Below are 15,673 nucleotides of genomic sequence, written 5' to 3' on the forward strand. Positions count from 1 at the left end.
CTTTTTTGGCTGCCGTTTGTTCTTTAAATATTATTTAGTAGGGCTTGACTGATTTTTTTTTTCTTTTTTTAACCACTACCAATTTTGATATTTGGCAGGATAAAATTCTGAAAACCTATAAATCAGACAATTAATTAAAAATATCAAATGAATAAAATAATTTGTTGAATTACAAACAGGACATTTGACCATCTTACAAAATTTTCTTCTATAGCATTTGTTTAACGTAAACAAAAAAAAAGGGCTTTTTCAGGTCTCAGAACACAAAAATGCAAGTGAAATTTGTGTTTTATAAAGGACAAAAGGAAAACACAAAATAGAACACATAGGTGCATGTTTAATAGTATTGAGTGCAGGGACGTCCTCTATTTGAGGAAATACGAGATGTGAGGTGAGCTGCTTCTTTCTGGACTTTGCACTTTTAATTATAACTTTCTGATAGATTTAGTCACCCACATTTTTTTATATACGTGTGTTCATATTTGAATAAAAATGTAAATTTGTCTATGTATAATTTGTCTTTTCCCCATATGCCATTGTGTCTTCCTCATGGACACCCTGTGACGTCTGTTAGCGGCGTAATCTGGCGGCCTGATTAGCGGTGGGTGTGGCAAGGCAGAAGGCAGCACAGATGGGGCCTCAGTCGGGTCGGGGTGCATCCATTGAAGAGTTTGCCGCGGAGACTTTTAGACTGGGAAACTGATCTGTGATTTTTTTTTTTTTTTTTTTTAAAATCTAATCCAAGGGTGTCCAAATTCTGTTTTTCAGCAGACGAGGGTAGTATGGCAGGAAAAAAGAAGATATTCGTTTCCCTCTCTCACTTTCTTGTTTTCCACCAATTGCACATCATTCGGTAAGATGCCAATCCAAATGGTTTGCTCCAACTTTTGTTGCTCTTGCTTTGATTCTTGAATGTAGTGTGCTGCGTCTCAGATCTGATCTAGTAGAATACGAGGCTGTTTGTCAACCTATGGATCCATTTTAGCCTGTGAAGTTAGAGTTGAACAATGTCAAAGTGGCGATTTCATTCCTGGTCTTGAAAAAAAAAACAAAAAAAAAACACCTAATCTGATCTGTTAAAAAAAAAAAAAAAAACAGATGTATCTCAGTGTGTACACACTGCTGATTCCAGCGCTCTTGTGCGCCCCCTTATGGGCAGACGCGTCCAACCTGACGCTGTCCATCCCGGAGGGTCTGCCCGCTCACACTGTGGTCGGCGACCTGGCCACCGGTCTGAGTGGTCCGACTGTCGGCTTCTTTATCTCAGAGAGCCGCGACTCGCACGTGTTCCGCGATCTGGAGATCGACCCGGACACGGGCATCATCTCCACATTGACAGTTCTCGACCGAGAGACTCGCGGGACGTACGAATTTGTGGTGGCTACCCTAGCGGGGGAGGTGGTCAGAGTTCGGATCAACGTGGAGGACGTCAACGACCATTCGCCGCTGTTTCCCTCCGAGCAAGTGGACCTGAATGTGTCTGAGATAAGCCCACCCGGTAGTCGCTTCCACCTCGAAGGAGCTCGGGACCAGGATGAAGGCGAGTTTGGCACCCAGGGGTACCGGATCCGAGAGGCTCATATGGGGCAGCTCTTCCGGCTGGAGCAGCCCAGAGGTTCTGGAAACCAGCCTGGCCTGGATTTGGTTCTGGACAGAAGATTGGATAGAGAATCTTATGACTTTTACACTCTAACCGTGGAGGCCTTTGACGGCGGCATCCCCGCCCAGATCGGAAGGCTCCGGGTCAACATCTGGGTCATGGATGAGAACGACAACCCGCCGGTGTTCAACCAGAGCAAATACGACGCGTCCGTGCCGGAAAATGCTCCGGTAGGGTCGTCTGTGTGCCAGGTTTACGCCACGGACCGGGACCAGGGCGACAACGCCAGGGTCAGTTACGGGATCAACCGGCGACAGAGCGACAGCGATGAGTTGTTTGCCGTCGACGAGACCACCGGGGTGGTTTTTCTCAACAAGCCATTGGATTTTGAAGCACAGGTGGAGTTACTTTCTTTTTACCGACTAATTTTGCTTTACTGCGTTCAAACTGTTTGTTACTGTGGCAGGTTTTCCACGAGCTGATCGTCACGGCCAAAGACAACGGAGCTCAGCCCGAGTCCAGCAGTACCTTGGTTCTTGTGAAGGTACACAACGTCAATGACAACAGCCCCATCGTCAGCGTGTTGTTCCTCAGCGAGAATGGAGATACGTTGGTTTCTGAAGCCGCCGAGATCGGCGACTACGTGGCTCGGATTTCCGTGTCGGACCCGGACGGCCAAGGGGAGATGGTGTCGGTCCAGCTCGAGGGCGGCGATGGGAAGTTCGCTCTCAAGCAGACGGACGAATTTCTGTATGCGTTGTGCGTCTGCTCCCATCTTGACAGGGAAGAGAAGGATCTTTACCAGTTGAAGATCCAAGCCTTGGATTTCGGTAGTCCCCGTTTGAGCAGCGAGACGATTCTTCTCGTGAAGGTGGCCGATACCAACGATTGCGCCCCGGTTTTTGAGAAGGACGTGTTTGCGGTCCAGATCTCAGAGGATGCCCCTAAAGGGACTACCGTCATCCAGATGGAGGCCCACGACTCGGATCAGGGAGTCAATGCCGACATCACCTATTCTATCCTCAAGTCCGACTGGGACTGCCCGGTCAGTGTGGATGAGGAGTCCGGATTGGTCCTCACAACCGGAGAACTGGACCGGGAGAGGCAGCCGGAGGTGTGTTTGTTCCTGGTGGTGGCGGAAGATTGCGGGGAACCGGCCAGGTCGACCACCGCCACGGTCAGGCTGGTCCTGGAAGACGTCAACGACAACGAGCCGGTGTTCCAGCAGAGTCTCTACAATGCCAGCTTGATGGAACACAGCAACCCCGGGACCTGTTTTTTGCAAGTACGTACTGGACTGCCCCCGAGACACTTTCTGGCTCACAGACACCAAACCTTTCCTGTATTATTTTCCTAGGTTGTGGCCACTGATGCGGACAGTCCAGAGTTCAGTGTTCTGGTCTATTCCGTACCTGAAGTCTTTGATGGGTTGGATCAGAACCAGAACCTGTTCCACATTAATTCTCAGACCGGAGAGCTGTGCGTCTCCCGGGACATTGATAGAGATGCCGGACAGACTGCCTACGACATCCTGGTCAGAGCAGACGATCCGGTCTGTATACTAAAGACTCCTACTTTCAATATTTTTTTTCGATGTTTTTTCAATTTCCGTTTCTTGGCTTGGTAGGGAGGCCTCTACGCGTACACGTACGTGCACGTGGAGATCCAAGACCTCAACGACAACGCGCCGGTGTTCAAGCCAGAGCGATACGCCACCAGCATCAGCAGTCACGCGCCATCCGGCACCGAGATCCTGCGAGTTGTGGCTGCTGACGCCGACGCCGATCGCTACGGCGACATCACCTACCACATCCTACCCGGCGACCTGTCTTCTCTGTTTGCCCTCGATGAACAAACTGGTAATCAAAACTCGGGAAGCGGGCCAGATTCGCTTTAATGTTTTACTTAGCAGGTCCAGATCAATCATGTGTGTACCCGACAGGGATTCTGTATCTCGCGTCCTCATTGACACGCCCGGGCGCCACCGGTATCAAGTTAGCCATCACGGCGCAGGACGGCGGGGGCGTGTCATCAGTCCGACCGGCCGAGGTGATTATCGACATCTTGTCGAGCGTCCCTGCTCCGGCCGTGTTCCAGACATCCCGATATGACTTCACCGTGCCGGAAGACGCCCCACCGGGCACCAGCGTAGGCACCGTGCGGGCCACAAACCCAACGGGTAGGTTGAATTGATCAAATATTTATCAATGTGTTTTTTTTTTTTTTGACATACTCACAAGACCATTTTCCGAAACATCTTCATGGATTGTTTCAAACGTGCCAGTTTAGTTTCCAGACTTGAAGAGGCAAACAGGAAGGCTCCGGCTCCCCTTTAAGGTTTAATCCTATTTAAGTAGATCAACAGATGACAATGCAGAGTGCCAGCAAACTTGGACCAACCTGAAGTAGGGCTGAAGCTTCACGACAGCAGGCAGCAGTCACGCCAAGCCACTTCATTAATTAATGGCTTAAGGCCTTAAAGATTAAATCAGAAACAACAAGGTTAGGTGTCATTAAGATAGTCTGTAATCTTATAAGTGCGTGATGCGACAAACACTTACTTAATTCCATTGTAATTATACTCAATGGATTTGTTTCTTTGTTGAAAATGTTCTATACTGAAGGACCAATCAGGCAATTCATCGAAAATTTATTCTGACACATTTCAGGTTTAGCGTCCTTCTGTGATGTCATCTTGTGTTTCACAGACTCAATGGAATCCATCTCCTACCGCATCTCCTCCGGCGACCCGCGGGGTCTTTTCGCCGTGGACGCCGAGTCGGGCCTGATCAGCACAGTGAAACCTCTGGATCATGAGACTCTACCGTACGCCCTGCTCTTCCTCCAGGGCTTCGCCCAATCCTCCCCGGTCTACGGCGGGGCGCGGGTCAACGTCACCGTGGCTGACGTTAATGACGCGGCGCCCGTATTCCCCAAACTCCGGGACTCCGTCTTTGTATGGGAAAACACGGCGCCGGGCACCACGGTGTACATTGCCCACGCCCACGATGATGACAGCGGCGTCAATGGCCGGGTGACCTATTACTTGAGAGGTCGCTATGGCGAGGTTTTCGCAGTGGACCCGGACCTCGGAACGGTTACGCTCAATCAAAGTCTGAGAGCAGACGCTCAAGAAAGGTATAAATAACTTTACCAAAAGAACAGTTTGGCTTACAAGACATTGCTTGGTGATTTTTTTTTTAAATGCCCCAAGATGGAAGCAAAGCTCAGGTTAATAGGAAAGTAGTAATTGGTGTCAAAAATAATGTTATTATATCATATATATTTTTAATAATTTTGAATATAAGACAAAAATATTATATATAATTATAATAGATAATATAATTTATGTCAAATTTTTTTGAGAATAATATTTTTTTTTCTTTCTTTTTTCCCCCAGGCCGATTCAATTGGAAATCACGGCGGGAGACGGTGGGGAACCCCCTCGCAGCGCCACGCTGACGCTCACCGTCAATGTGGACCGGGCCTCCCGAGTTGATGGCCTGGCATTTGAGACGCTGGTCTACCAGGTGGAGATCAGTGAGAGTTCTCCAAAGAACTCCCCGGTGATCCAGGTGAGGGCCCAACGCATCTATGGGGCTCCCTCCAAAACCGCAGAACTGGTTTACTCCCTGGAGGAGGAAGCAGGTTCCCCTTCGTTTCCCTTTCGGATCCATCCTGGAAGCGGGTGGTTGTACCTCTCTGATGATCTGGACTACGAGCGGGAATCGGCCTATCGCTTCAGAGCAGTTGCTACATTAGGCGAGACCAACGCTACGGCGGCGGTGGTGGTTCTGGTGCTGGACGTCAATGACAATTCGCCAGTTTTCAGCAGGGCTACATACTATTTGGTCCTGCCAGAGGGGCCGTCGCCTCGTGCTCTAGTAGGGCAGGTCACCGCCACCGACCGGGACTCTGGGAAAAACGCTCAGCTCTCCTTCATCCTGCTCTCGGATGGGAAGTTCTTCCGCATCAATGCTGAAACGGGTAAAGCTATTCCTTATTTATGACCGACAAGCAACTGTCAATTTGCATTTTATTTTATGACCCGTCCTCAACTTCCTGTCATGCAACCTCAGGTGAGATTGTCAACTGGGTGGAGTTAGATAGGGAGCAGAGCAGCCAGCACACCCTGGAGGTGATGGTTGCCGACCATGGCAGCCCACGTCGCAATGCCACCGCCAGAATCCACATCCTGGTCACTGACGTCAACGACAACACGCCGGAGTTCAGGCATCTGCCGGCTAGCAAGGAGTGCAACGTCCAGGTGAGCATTATGCGACGGACAGACAGGTAACGAAGCTGAGCCCTAATATGATGTCATTTTCAGTCACCATTACGTGACGGTGCAAGACAAAATGGCCGCCCCCTGAGATGGATGGTGGTCCACAAGTGCAATCATAACCAGAATGTACACTTGTGGGACCGCACAGAACATGTTTTATGTGTAGAACATTTTTGACTTGTGTATATTTACTTGTCAGATATCGCCCAGAATGCCAACAGGATCGTTCGTGACAAACGTTTTTGCCAGAGACTTGGATGCAGGCGAAAATGGAACGGTCACTTTGTCGTTGGTAACTGGTAGGTCCTTTCTGTTCAATCTAATTAAGTTGTTTCTAGGACATTTCTCAAATCTTCTTCTATGTCAGTCGGTGCGGAAGGTCAACGTTTGAGACATTTCGAGATTGACGGTAAGAGCGGAGACATCAGGACGATGTCGTTGTTCAAGCACAACGGAGAAGCCACTTACATCCTCCAAGTGACAGCCAGAGATGGCGGATCTCCACCACTAGAGGGCACTGCACTCATTCACGTGCAGGTACTACACTTGTGGCTTGCGCCAATGACCTGTATGTCAAATTATCCACCAGGTGGCAGTGTTTGACACGTTTATTCCTTTTAGCGGTACATTAGGGTTAGTTTGTTGGCATTGTGAATGAGTGAATGGTCGTCTGGCTGGCGACTAATCTAGGGTCTATTCTCCTGCTGTTTACTTAAATATACAAAGTATTTAATCTAAAAAAAAAGCAAAGAAAGAAAATCTAATATCCCCTCCAGGTGTATGGATCAGAGAACCAGTCCGGACATGCCTTCCCAACAGTCGTGAGACATCTGAGGGTCAGAGAGGACGACCCGCCGGGAACCGTGATTGGTTCCGTTAGCATCATGACTCCCGAAAATAAATTGAGCTACTCCATCACCGAAGGTGACGGGGACTTCCGGTTTGGCGTCAATTCTCAGTTAGGAGACATCTATGTCTACCAGACTCTGGACTACGAGGCGGCTGCCCGGTACGAGCTCACTGCGCTCGGTGAGGACGATGTCGGCGGGAACGTAAAGGTGCGGGTATTTGTGACGGTAGAGGACGTCAACGACCATCCACCGTGGTTCCCCGACGAATTAATAGTGTTTGCCTTGCGGGAGGACGCCCCCATCGGATCCCTGGCGTTTGCCTTTTGCGCCAGAGACGAGGACGGGACATACCCGAACAGCGCGCTGTGGTACTCCCTCGCCTCGCCACCGGGATTCCCCTTCAACTTGGACTCTCGGACCGGTAGATTGACGGTGGCAGCGCCCCTGGACCGGGAGGCCAGCCCGGCCTACGCCTTCACCGTAACCGCCAGCGACCAAGCCGAGAGGCGGGTGGAGCGTAGGCACGCGTCGGTGACAGCGAGGGTCTTTCTGCTGGACGTCAACGATAATCAACCTACGTTTAAGTCGGCTGATGTGGTCCAGGTTGCAGAAGACACAGTGGAAGGGAGTTTGATCCACCATTTTGTGGCGACGGATGCGGACGAGAGGGAGAACGGGACCGTGTCTTACGTCATACTGGCGGGAAACCAAAGAGGGTTGTTCACCCTGGAGGAGAAAACAGGTACTGCTTCATGAATAAAACGTGAACTCAACGTAAATCTGACTTGAGTTCTTTTATCACGCAGGCTTCTTGCGGGTCTCGGCGCCGTTGGACTTTGAGACGGCACGTTTCCACCGGCTGAGCGTGGCCGCGGTAGACGGCGGCATACCTCCGCTCTCATCCAGCCAGACGCTGACGGTCGAGGTGGTCGACATCAACGACCGTCCGCCCGTCTTCAGTCGCGACGTCTACGTCACCAGCGTGGCGGAGAACAGGGAACCCGGAGAGTTGGTGGTCCAGCTGTCCGCCACCGATGAGGATTCAGGTACTGCGATCCAATCGTTTCTTTCTAGCACTTTGTGAAAATCGTCAGCTCGCACAATAGAAATAAACATTCGGACTGGAAATCATCTCACACATCTAACCCGTAATCACAGGTGTTTATTTGAACGCGGCCGACCTTCCCAGTCCCATTTATTTGCTTTGCTGCTGCCGACAGTGCGGCTCTGTTCAAATGCTGTCGCTGCTTCGACAGCGGCTTCGTATTTTTTTCTTTTTTTTGAGAGGGAGGGGGTCACCAGGGGGTTCTCACAAACATTCTAAGGAGTGAGTCGAGTCCAAAAACAGCAAGGTTTAGGGTGGGGGTGGGTGGTTGGGGTTTCTCAAAGGTCTCCTCTGGCGATGATGTCAATAATCCGAGCCATATGTGCCAATAAAGTCTATGGTTGTTGTCAATGACCCAAATCAGCGCAAACTTTATTTTTTATATAGAACCATCGAACTAAAAAAACAAATACAGTAACTACACATTCTTGGAAAAGACTATTTCATAGAAACAATATTGTAAGAACCTGCCCGTTAGCGAGCAGTGACATTTTGGTTTCTGTGATGGATGATTGAGTGCATTCCCCAGAGGAGAACGCGGTGGTGTGGTACAGTCTATTACCTGGTCCCGGCTACGAGCTCTTCAGTATCAACCCGTACTCCGGCCTGATCACCACATCAGCCTCCCTGGACCGGGAGCAGCAGCCACACTTCACCCTGAGAGGTAGGACCACCCAACCTCGCTGTCCCCATCCCACCAAGAAAAAGTCAAGACAAAGATGAAATCTTAACAAGTGGATAAAAGTAAAGGCAAAAAGAAAATGTGTCAATTTGCGTGGTACGTTTGTCGATTCTTGTTCTCAGTCCAGGCCCGTGACAGCGGCCCGCGACCTCTTTCGGGCATCGCCACGGTGTTTTGCTCGGTGCTGGACGACAACGACAATCCGCCAAGCTTCTCGCAGTCGTCCTTTCAGATCAGCATTCCGGAAAACCTTCCGCCTGGAATCGTGCACACTGCCTGGGCGTCCGACCCGGATGTTGGCGAGAACGCCACCGTTCGTTATGCCATCTTAGGTGAGCACGTCATGCTGTGCACGTCGAGAGCAATTGTCAGCCAGTTATTTTTTTTAAATTATTTTTTATATTGATTGTATTTTAATTTTTAATAAAAATAGATTTAATCTCCAGACAAATATTTTCCAGACAATTTTTAATTTTTTTTTATATATTTTATTCCAACTACAAAAGTGGTATAAATTTAAAGGTTTTTTTTCCACAACTCTTTTTTTATTTTTTTTTTTAAATATTTTTTTTCCCAACTAATGAAGCGCTATAAGATATTTTTTCACAAAAAGTCTTATTTACACAGTATGTGTAATCTGTGTGATCATCTTCAGGTGAGGACCACGGTGTCTTTGCCATCGACGGGCACACAGGAGCCGTCAAGACCCTTCAGAATCTGGACCGCGAGGACCATCAGAACTACACGCTGACTATCCAAGCCCGTGACAGCAGCCCCGCCCCGCTCAGTACCACCACGCAGCTACAACTGCTCCTCCTGGACCAAAACGACAATGCGCCGGCTTTCACTGTGGACAGCTACCGTGCCTCCGTCAGCGAAGGCCTTCTGGCAGGGGCAGTGGTCCTGGCCGTCACCGCCCTAGACCCTGACCACGGAACCAACGGTGACGTGACATACTCACTGACGGACGATGACAGTCAGGGCGCGTTCTCCGTCGACCCCTCCACCGGTGACATCCGGACTACCAAGACCCTGGACCGGGAGACCAGGTCCCAGTTCTCCCTTAAAGTTCTGGCAACAGATGGTGGAAGCCAAGACCCGTTGAGCTCGATAGTGTCCATAACTATTCAGGTGGACGACGTCAACGACAACGCTCCCGTCTGTGATAGCAATCCCGTCAAGGCAATAGTCTCTGCCGAGACGCTTCCAAACCGAGTGCTCGCCACGGTGACGGCGACAGATCCCGACCTGGGTCCTAACGGGACCGTTCGTTTTTTCCTTCCCGATGACCAGGAGAATCTTTTCGACATCAATGCAGAAACAGGAGAAATCTCAATGAGGCGACGGGTGAGGGCGGGCTTCTTCGGAAGGAAGTTGCGGGTGGCGGTATCGGATCGTGGAAATCCCGTGCTGACGACGAGCTGCCTGGTGTTTGTCCACCTCAGAGGAGAAACCGAAGATTTGCGATTCACACAAAACGTCTACAATACCACCACCATTGCGGAAAACAGCAAGGCGGGTTAGTACCACTTCAATTTTTGCATTTGGGTGGAAATATTTTAGTCCAGTAGATTCACAATCAAGGCCAAAAAAAAAAAAATCTTTGAATTTTGTAGGCATGAGTAGAGCCACAAAAGAGTCTTAAGAAGCTAAGTCAGAAACCAAACAGGAAGTCGGCCATTTTGTTTTGACGAACTAGCCCTACCAGTGATCTTGATTTCCAGGCACGTGGATCGCAACAGTTGACGCTGAGGGACAATCTGAAGGCCAATCGGAAAAGATCTCATATTCCATATTCCCAGACGACAACCAAGGCGCATTTTCCATCGATTCCCACACAGGTAAAGACTCCGAGAGACTGTGGCCTTCCTCCGCCAAAATGCTAATTTCACATTCTCTTCTAATCAGCCATTTTATTTTCCATGACGACATCTGTAAAAACATCTTTGCCAGAAAAATATCTGCACCATCTTTCCTTGCCAAGCACAAATTATCAGCTTCATCTCTGAGCAGTTTCCAGCCCCCACAATTGGGGATCATGTTCCAGCCTTCCATAACATCTCCTTGATAGTCTAATAAGTTACTCATGTTGTTTGTTACTTCCCAAAAGGTGGTTGTCAATTTTAGGACTCGCTTGGCTGAGACTTTACTTTGTGACATTCACCTTGCGTAAACCAAACAAGTCTTGCTTTTGTGGAAATAAGCATTTTCAGAATTGTGTGTCATCGGTTTTGTTTGTGTTATTCTGTGCAAACTGTTTGGTATCAGGTGAGATTCGATTACGGCAGGACAACGCGTTGGACTTTGAGACGAGCCCTCGAGTGGAGCTCCTGGTCCTGGCAGAGGACGGTAGGCGGACGGCCTACTGCAAGGTGGACGTTACCCTGCGGGACGCCATCAACAACGCCCCCGTCTTTGAACGTGATGTCTACCGGAGCGCCGTGTGGGAGGGCCAAGGGCGCAACACCTACGTCATGCAGGTCGGCATCTTCACACATGTTGCAGTTTGTACTATTAAAAAAAACAAAACGGATCTTCCACCAACTTTTTTTTGACCCATTGCAATAGCGTTTAGCATACAAGCTAACAAGCATACGTCCAATCTTTAGCTTTTTGCCCACGACGAAGACAATGGAGAAAACGGGCAAATTGAGTTTTCCATCATCTCCGGGAACCAAAACGACGCTTTCATCCTGGACTCAGTCCGTGGGATCCTTGCCACCAACTCGATGCTGGACCGTGAGATTACGTCTTCGTACAAGTATGCTAACACAACAACTAATCAGTCCGAAAGTCAGCAGGGCTAGATGAATGGATGGATGATTTTTATTCTCATTTCAGACTGGTGGTGCAGGTGACAGACAAAGGAAACCCTCCACTCAGCAGTACCGCCACCATCTGGCTCCAAGTGGTAGACGTCAATGACAACAGTCCCGCCATCCCTCCCATGGAACCTGTACTGCTCTCAGAGAGTAAGACGCTCAGGAACAGGAACAGCTTAAAAACTGAAGACCCACATACCGTCAACTGTATTCCACAGATGTACCGGCGGGATACGTGGTGACGCAGGTGACGGCAAATGACGTCGACCTCGGCCCCACCATCACCTTCAGTTTCGCTGGAGACGCCGGCGTAGAAAGCGCCTTCGCTGTGGACCGGTACACCGGCGTGGTCTCGCTGACCCGAGCTTTGGATTTTGAGGAGGACGCCGAGTTCACGCTGACCATCTGGGCATCAGATTCTCTCCACCGGACCTCTGGAGAGTTGAAAGTCCAGGTGTTGGACGTCAATGACAACAGTCCCATTTTCAACCAGGTCTCATACCAGGTTTGTGTGAAAAAGGCAAAATGTGACCTTTATAAATTCAAATTTCAGTTTATTTATTGAAGTCAATTATGGCCTGATTTGAGTATTTGTGTCTGCTCAAGGCGGAGTTGTCAGAGCTGGCTCCGGCGGACACGTTTGTCTTGAACGTGTCCGCCACCGACATGGACTCAGGACTGAACGGCAAGATCACCTACAAGCTACTCTCGTCTCTTTTACAAGGCTTTTACGTCCAACCGCACACTGGTAAGAACGCTAATGAGCCTTACTCAAGGAAATATCTGTCCTTTGCCAGAATGCGATCCAAGTTACAATAATGAACTCGTGCTAGTTGCGACAACGAGACCCAATGCCAGTGACCACAACGGACTGGTAATTCTTTCAAAATCTGCATCAAGGTTTCTTTGGAACATTCCAATACACGGATAACACCAACAGGGAACATTGTCTCTTGGCAAAGAATCACCACCTAACAAGCTTTTGGCGTTAATGCTTTTTTTGGGGTACTTTTCCCTGCAACTTTATTTTCCTCCCTGAAGGTAATTCATGGGCTCAGGAACATTAAATATGAGAATAATTGCCCAGCTTCCTGTTGAGGAGTGCAAAAAGTGAAACTAATACTGCCATCTGATCCTTGCCTTGCTAAAATGGCCTCCCTATGTTTGTGAAACAATACACAACCCAGTCAAAATGAATCAAGCCAATGTGTCGAAAATTCAGCAGAGCAGGCGGATAATAAATCGGTTGGCGGGGTGAAACGTTACCGCCGCACCAGTGTGTTGTAATGGTGTACACATGGTTTGGGTTAAAATGAAGGAGGTACGCGGGTCATGCTAACAAGAGAAAGGATGTGTTAACAGTTCTTGTATTATGGCACCGTATTAGCCGCCCTAACACTTCATCGACCTTTTAGTGAAACATTTTTCACATTGGTCGCCTTTTCCACATTTGTCGGGTTTCAAATACGCCAAGCAGGATGAAAACCACTGCTGCTCGGGCTGATTTGTTGTTCTTTGTAACTTTTGTGTCCACGTGGCTAATATTAGCTTAGCATGTTGCTCTGACTTCACATTGTACTTACTTTTGTTTATCTTTCAGGATCACTTTTCACCAATAAGCCCATGAAGGCCACCGGCAACAGTAACCCCGTTCGTCTTCTCGTCGAAGCCCGAGACGGAGGCGATCCCGTCCTCTCTAGCGTCACGTCCATCGACGTGTTGATCCTGGACACCAACGACCACACGCCGCTCTTTCGCCAGGACGTCTACACCGTCACCGTCTCGGAGGATGCGCCCGTTGCCGCAACGCTCCTGACCGTCTTTGCCTCCGACCAAGACCGGAGCCCCGAAAACACGTATCTGGACTACGCCCTCTTTGCAGGAAACGAAGAGAGGCGTTTCTGTTTGGAAGTCAAAACCACACAGGTGGAGAATCGGATGAAAAACGTCGGGCAGCTGGTACTGTGTGGCCCGCTGGACCGTGAGATCGGTAAGAACTACGCACTCACGGTGAGAGTATCCGATCGAGGGACGCCACGACGTCTCAGCAGCTCCGCCGTTATCACGGTGACTGTCTCGGACTGCAATGATAACGCGCCGGTTTTTCCGAGTCCAGAGTATCACGTTCGAGTCAGCGAAAACAGCCACCCGGGCACCAGCCTGGCGCAGGTCAATGCGACAGATCCCGATGAGGGAGTCAACGGTCTACTGCGCTATGACATCATCTCAGGGAACAGCGGAGGACGCCTCAAGATGGACCCTGAGTCTGGACTTTTGGTGGTCAACACCTCGCTAGACTACGAGGAAGAATCCGAATATACCCTCATCATCCGGGTGTCTGATGGCGACGACTCTACAAAAGATCGGAAGACGGCGTTCACCAAGGTTTTCATCACAGTGCTGGACGAGAATGACAACGGTCCCTTCTTCCTGTTCCCCACGTTTAATTGTTCCGTGCTGGAGAATCTTCCGGCGTTCACCCACGTCTGCGCCATCCGTGGTGTCGACAAAGACATGGGCGCCTATGGACAACTTACCTACTCCGTCCTGTCCTCCTGTTTCGGAGATTCTGGTGGGAAAGAGTCCACCTTGGCCGTGGATCCCCGCACCGGTGATGTTCACACCCGGCAGACCTTGGACTACGAGCGTGAGAGCCAGTACTGCTTGGTGGTGGAAGCCCGGGACAAAGGCGACAAGGTGGCGACAGTCCAAGTGCATGTTTCTGTCAAGGGAGTGGACGAGTTTAGTCCCCTCTTCACACAGAGCCAATACCGTTTCCTCCTGCCCCGAAACGCCAAGCCAAGGGATGCCGTTGGCTTTGTGATGGCACTGGACCAAGATGGAGGTGTGGACGGGTTGGTGGAATACTCCCTTCTGGACCCACCGTCGTTCTTCTCCATTGATAAAACCTTTGGAGCCATCTATGCGTCAGGACCTGTGTTCCGCAGACAGGGCGGCGAGGATGTACTGAAGCTGGTCGTGTCCGCCAGAAGTCCCCGACCAGGGTCCAGGACAACTTTCTGTCAGGTTTTTATCAACGTATCCAGTTTGGCCGGGGCGGCCGTTGGGGTGGCACTTGACAGCCACATCCTTAGTCTGAGCATCTCACTTGTTGTATTCCTGCTGATCCTTGTTGTCTTCGTCGGCTTGGTGCTCAGATCAAAACTCAAAGAGGCTGGCCTCAAAAACACGGCCACAAACCTGAAGCAACCGGACCGAGCCTTCTCACTGCAAGACATGAAACCTGTCATCATAACGAAAAACTGCGACGCGTCCAGCCGCCAAACACCTTCCATCCAGAGCGGCCGTGGCTCGGCGGAAGGCGAGACGGCCGAGGACCAGGAGATCAAGTGGATCAACGAGTACCCCTGCTGCGAACCAGATGAAAAAGGGATCTTGGAAAACCCAGCGTCCTGCCAATCTGTGACTGTTGGGCCAGGACAATTCTTATCGCCCGGTCTATGTTTGGTCTCGGGGATGGCCAGCATCGAAAGTCTGCACCATTTCAAAGAAGATGGACCAGGACAAGGACTCCTTGTAAGGATTAGAGAAAGGAATTCAGAAGGGAAGTCTGCAGATTCTCTGGAGTATCTGGACGGGGGCCGCAGATGGGACTACTTGCTAGACTGGGAGCCTTGCTTCCAGACTCTGGCGGAGGTCTTCACTGAAATCGGGATGCTCCCGGACCAGGAGCTCCCAGGGGGCCGCAAGGACCTGGATCACCCGCCGCCTCCGCTCATAACATCTGTAGCCCAGCCGGGGGTGCGGACAGTGCCGCCCCGCAAACCATCTCGGGCACGCAGCCTGAGGCGGCGGCCATCCTATCCCAGGTACGCCTACTCCCCCTTGGCCAGGAACACGGGTCTCACACCGACGGCCATGACGCCAACATTCTCCCCTTCGCTTTCGTCGCTCACTATCAGGAGCCCCAGGACCTCTCCAATTATATCTGACGCCGGGGTGGGGGGTATCAGACTGGATTCGGGGCCCCTTACCGCAAGTCTGCTTGAAGCAGAAATCCAAGTATGAACAAGTGTATAGCTTCAGATTGACTTTTTTGGAATACTTGAACAATTTTTTTGTAGATTACTCTGTCACCCACATACGTCCAGATTCAATCTCTAGTTCGAGACCCCTGTTATAGAATGACCGAATAGACAGGTATACTTTTGAATTTACTTGGTAAAAAGTTGCTTTAATTGAGTTTATGTCACATGAATATCATCTCCTGATTCAATCTGTGTCAGGGATTTCTTCTTTGAACCAATCCGATTTTAGATTCATCGCTCTTCACTTTTACAACGGCTCAGTGTGACGTAAGCGTTTTC

The 15,673-nt window shown here is 50.0% G+C and overlaps 1 protein-coding gene across 1 annotated transcript; it reads left to right on the forward strand.

Annotated features, from left to right (window-relative positions):
- The first annotated feature begins 155 nt into the window (after positions 1-155).
- Positions 156-15,380, forward strand: dchs2 (dachsous cadherin-related 2). The gene is made up of 22 exons (XM_088373049.1): positions 156-1,998; positions 2,067-2,885; positions 2,958-3,152; positions 3,228-3,459; positions 3,543-3,779; positions 4,309-4,738; positions 5,001-5,587; positions 5,680-5,867; positions 6,085-6,184; positions 6,253-6,422; positions 6,662-7,478; positions 7,543-7,782; positions 8,371-8,505; positions 8,646-8,855; positions 9,179-10,042; positions 10,248-10,364; positions 10,792-11,003; positions 11,133-11,284; positions 11,365-11,495; positions 11,564-11,850; positions 11,952-12,093; positions 12,946-15,380. The coding sequence occupies exons 1-22, from the start codon at positions 1,099-1,101 to the stop codon at positions 15,372-15,374; spliced, it is 9,594 nt and encodes a 3,197-aa protein (XP_088229175.1). The 5' UTR covers positions 156-1,098; the 3' UTR covers positions 15,375-15,380.
- Positions 15,381-15,673: the final 293 nt, after the last annotated feature.

This window comes from Syngnathus floridae, chromosome 4, assembly GCF_059516105.1.
Source record: "Syngnathus floridae isolate MCC-2025c chromosome 4, RoL_Sflo_1.0, whole genome shotgun sequence".
Classification (NCBI taxonomy): Eukaryota; Metazoa; Chordata; class Actinopteri; order Syngnathiformes; family Syngnathidae; genus Syngnathus; species Syngnathus floridae.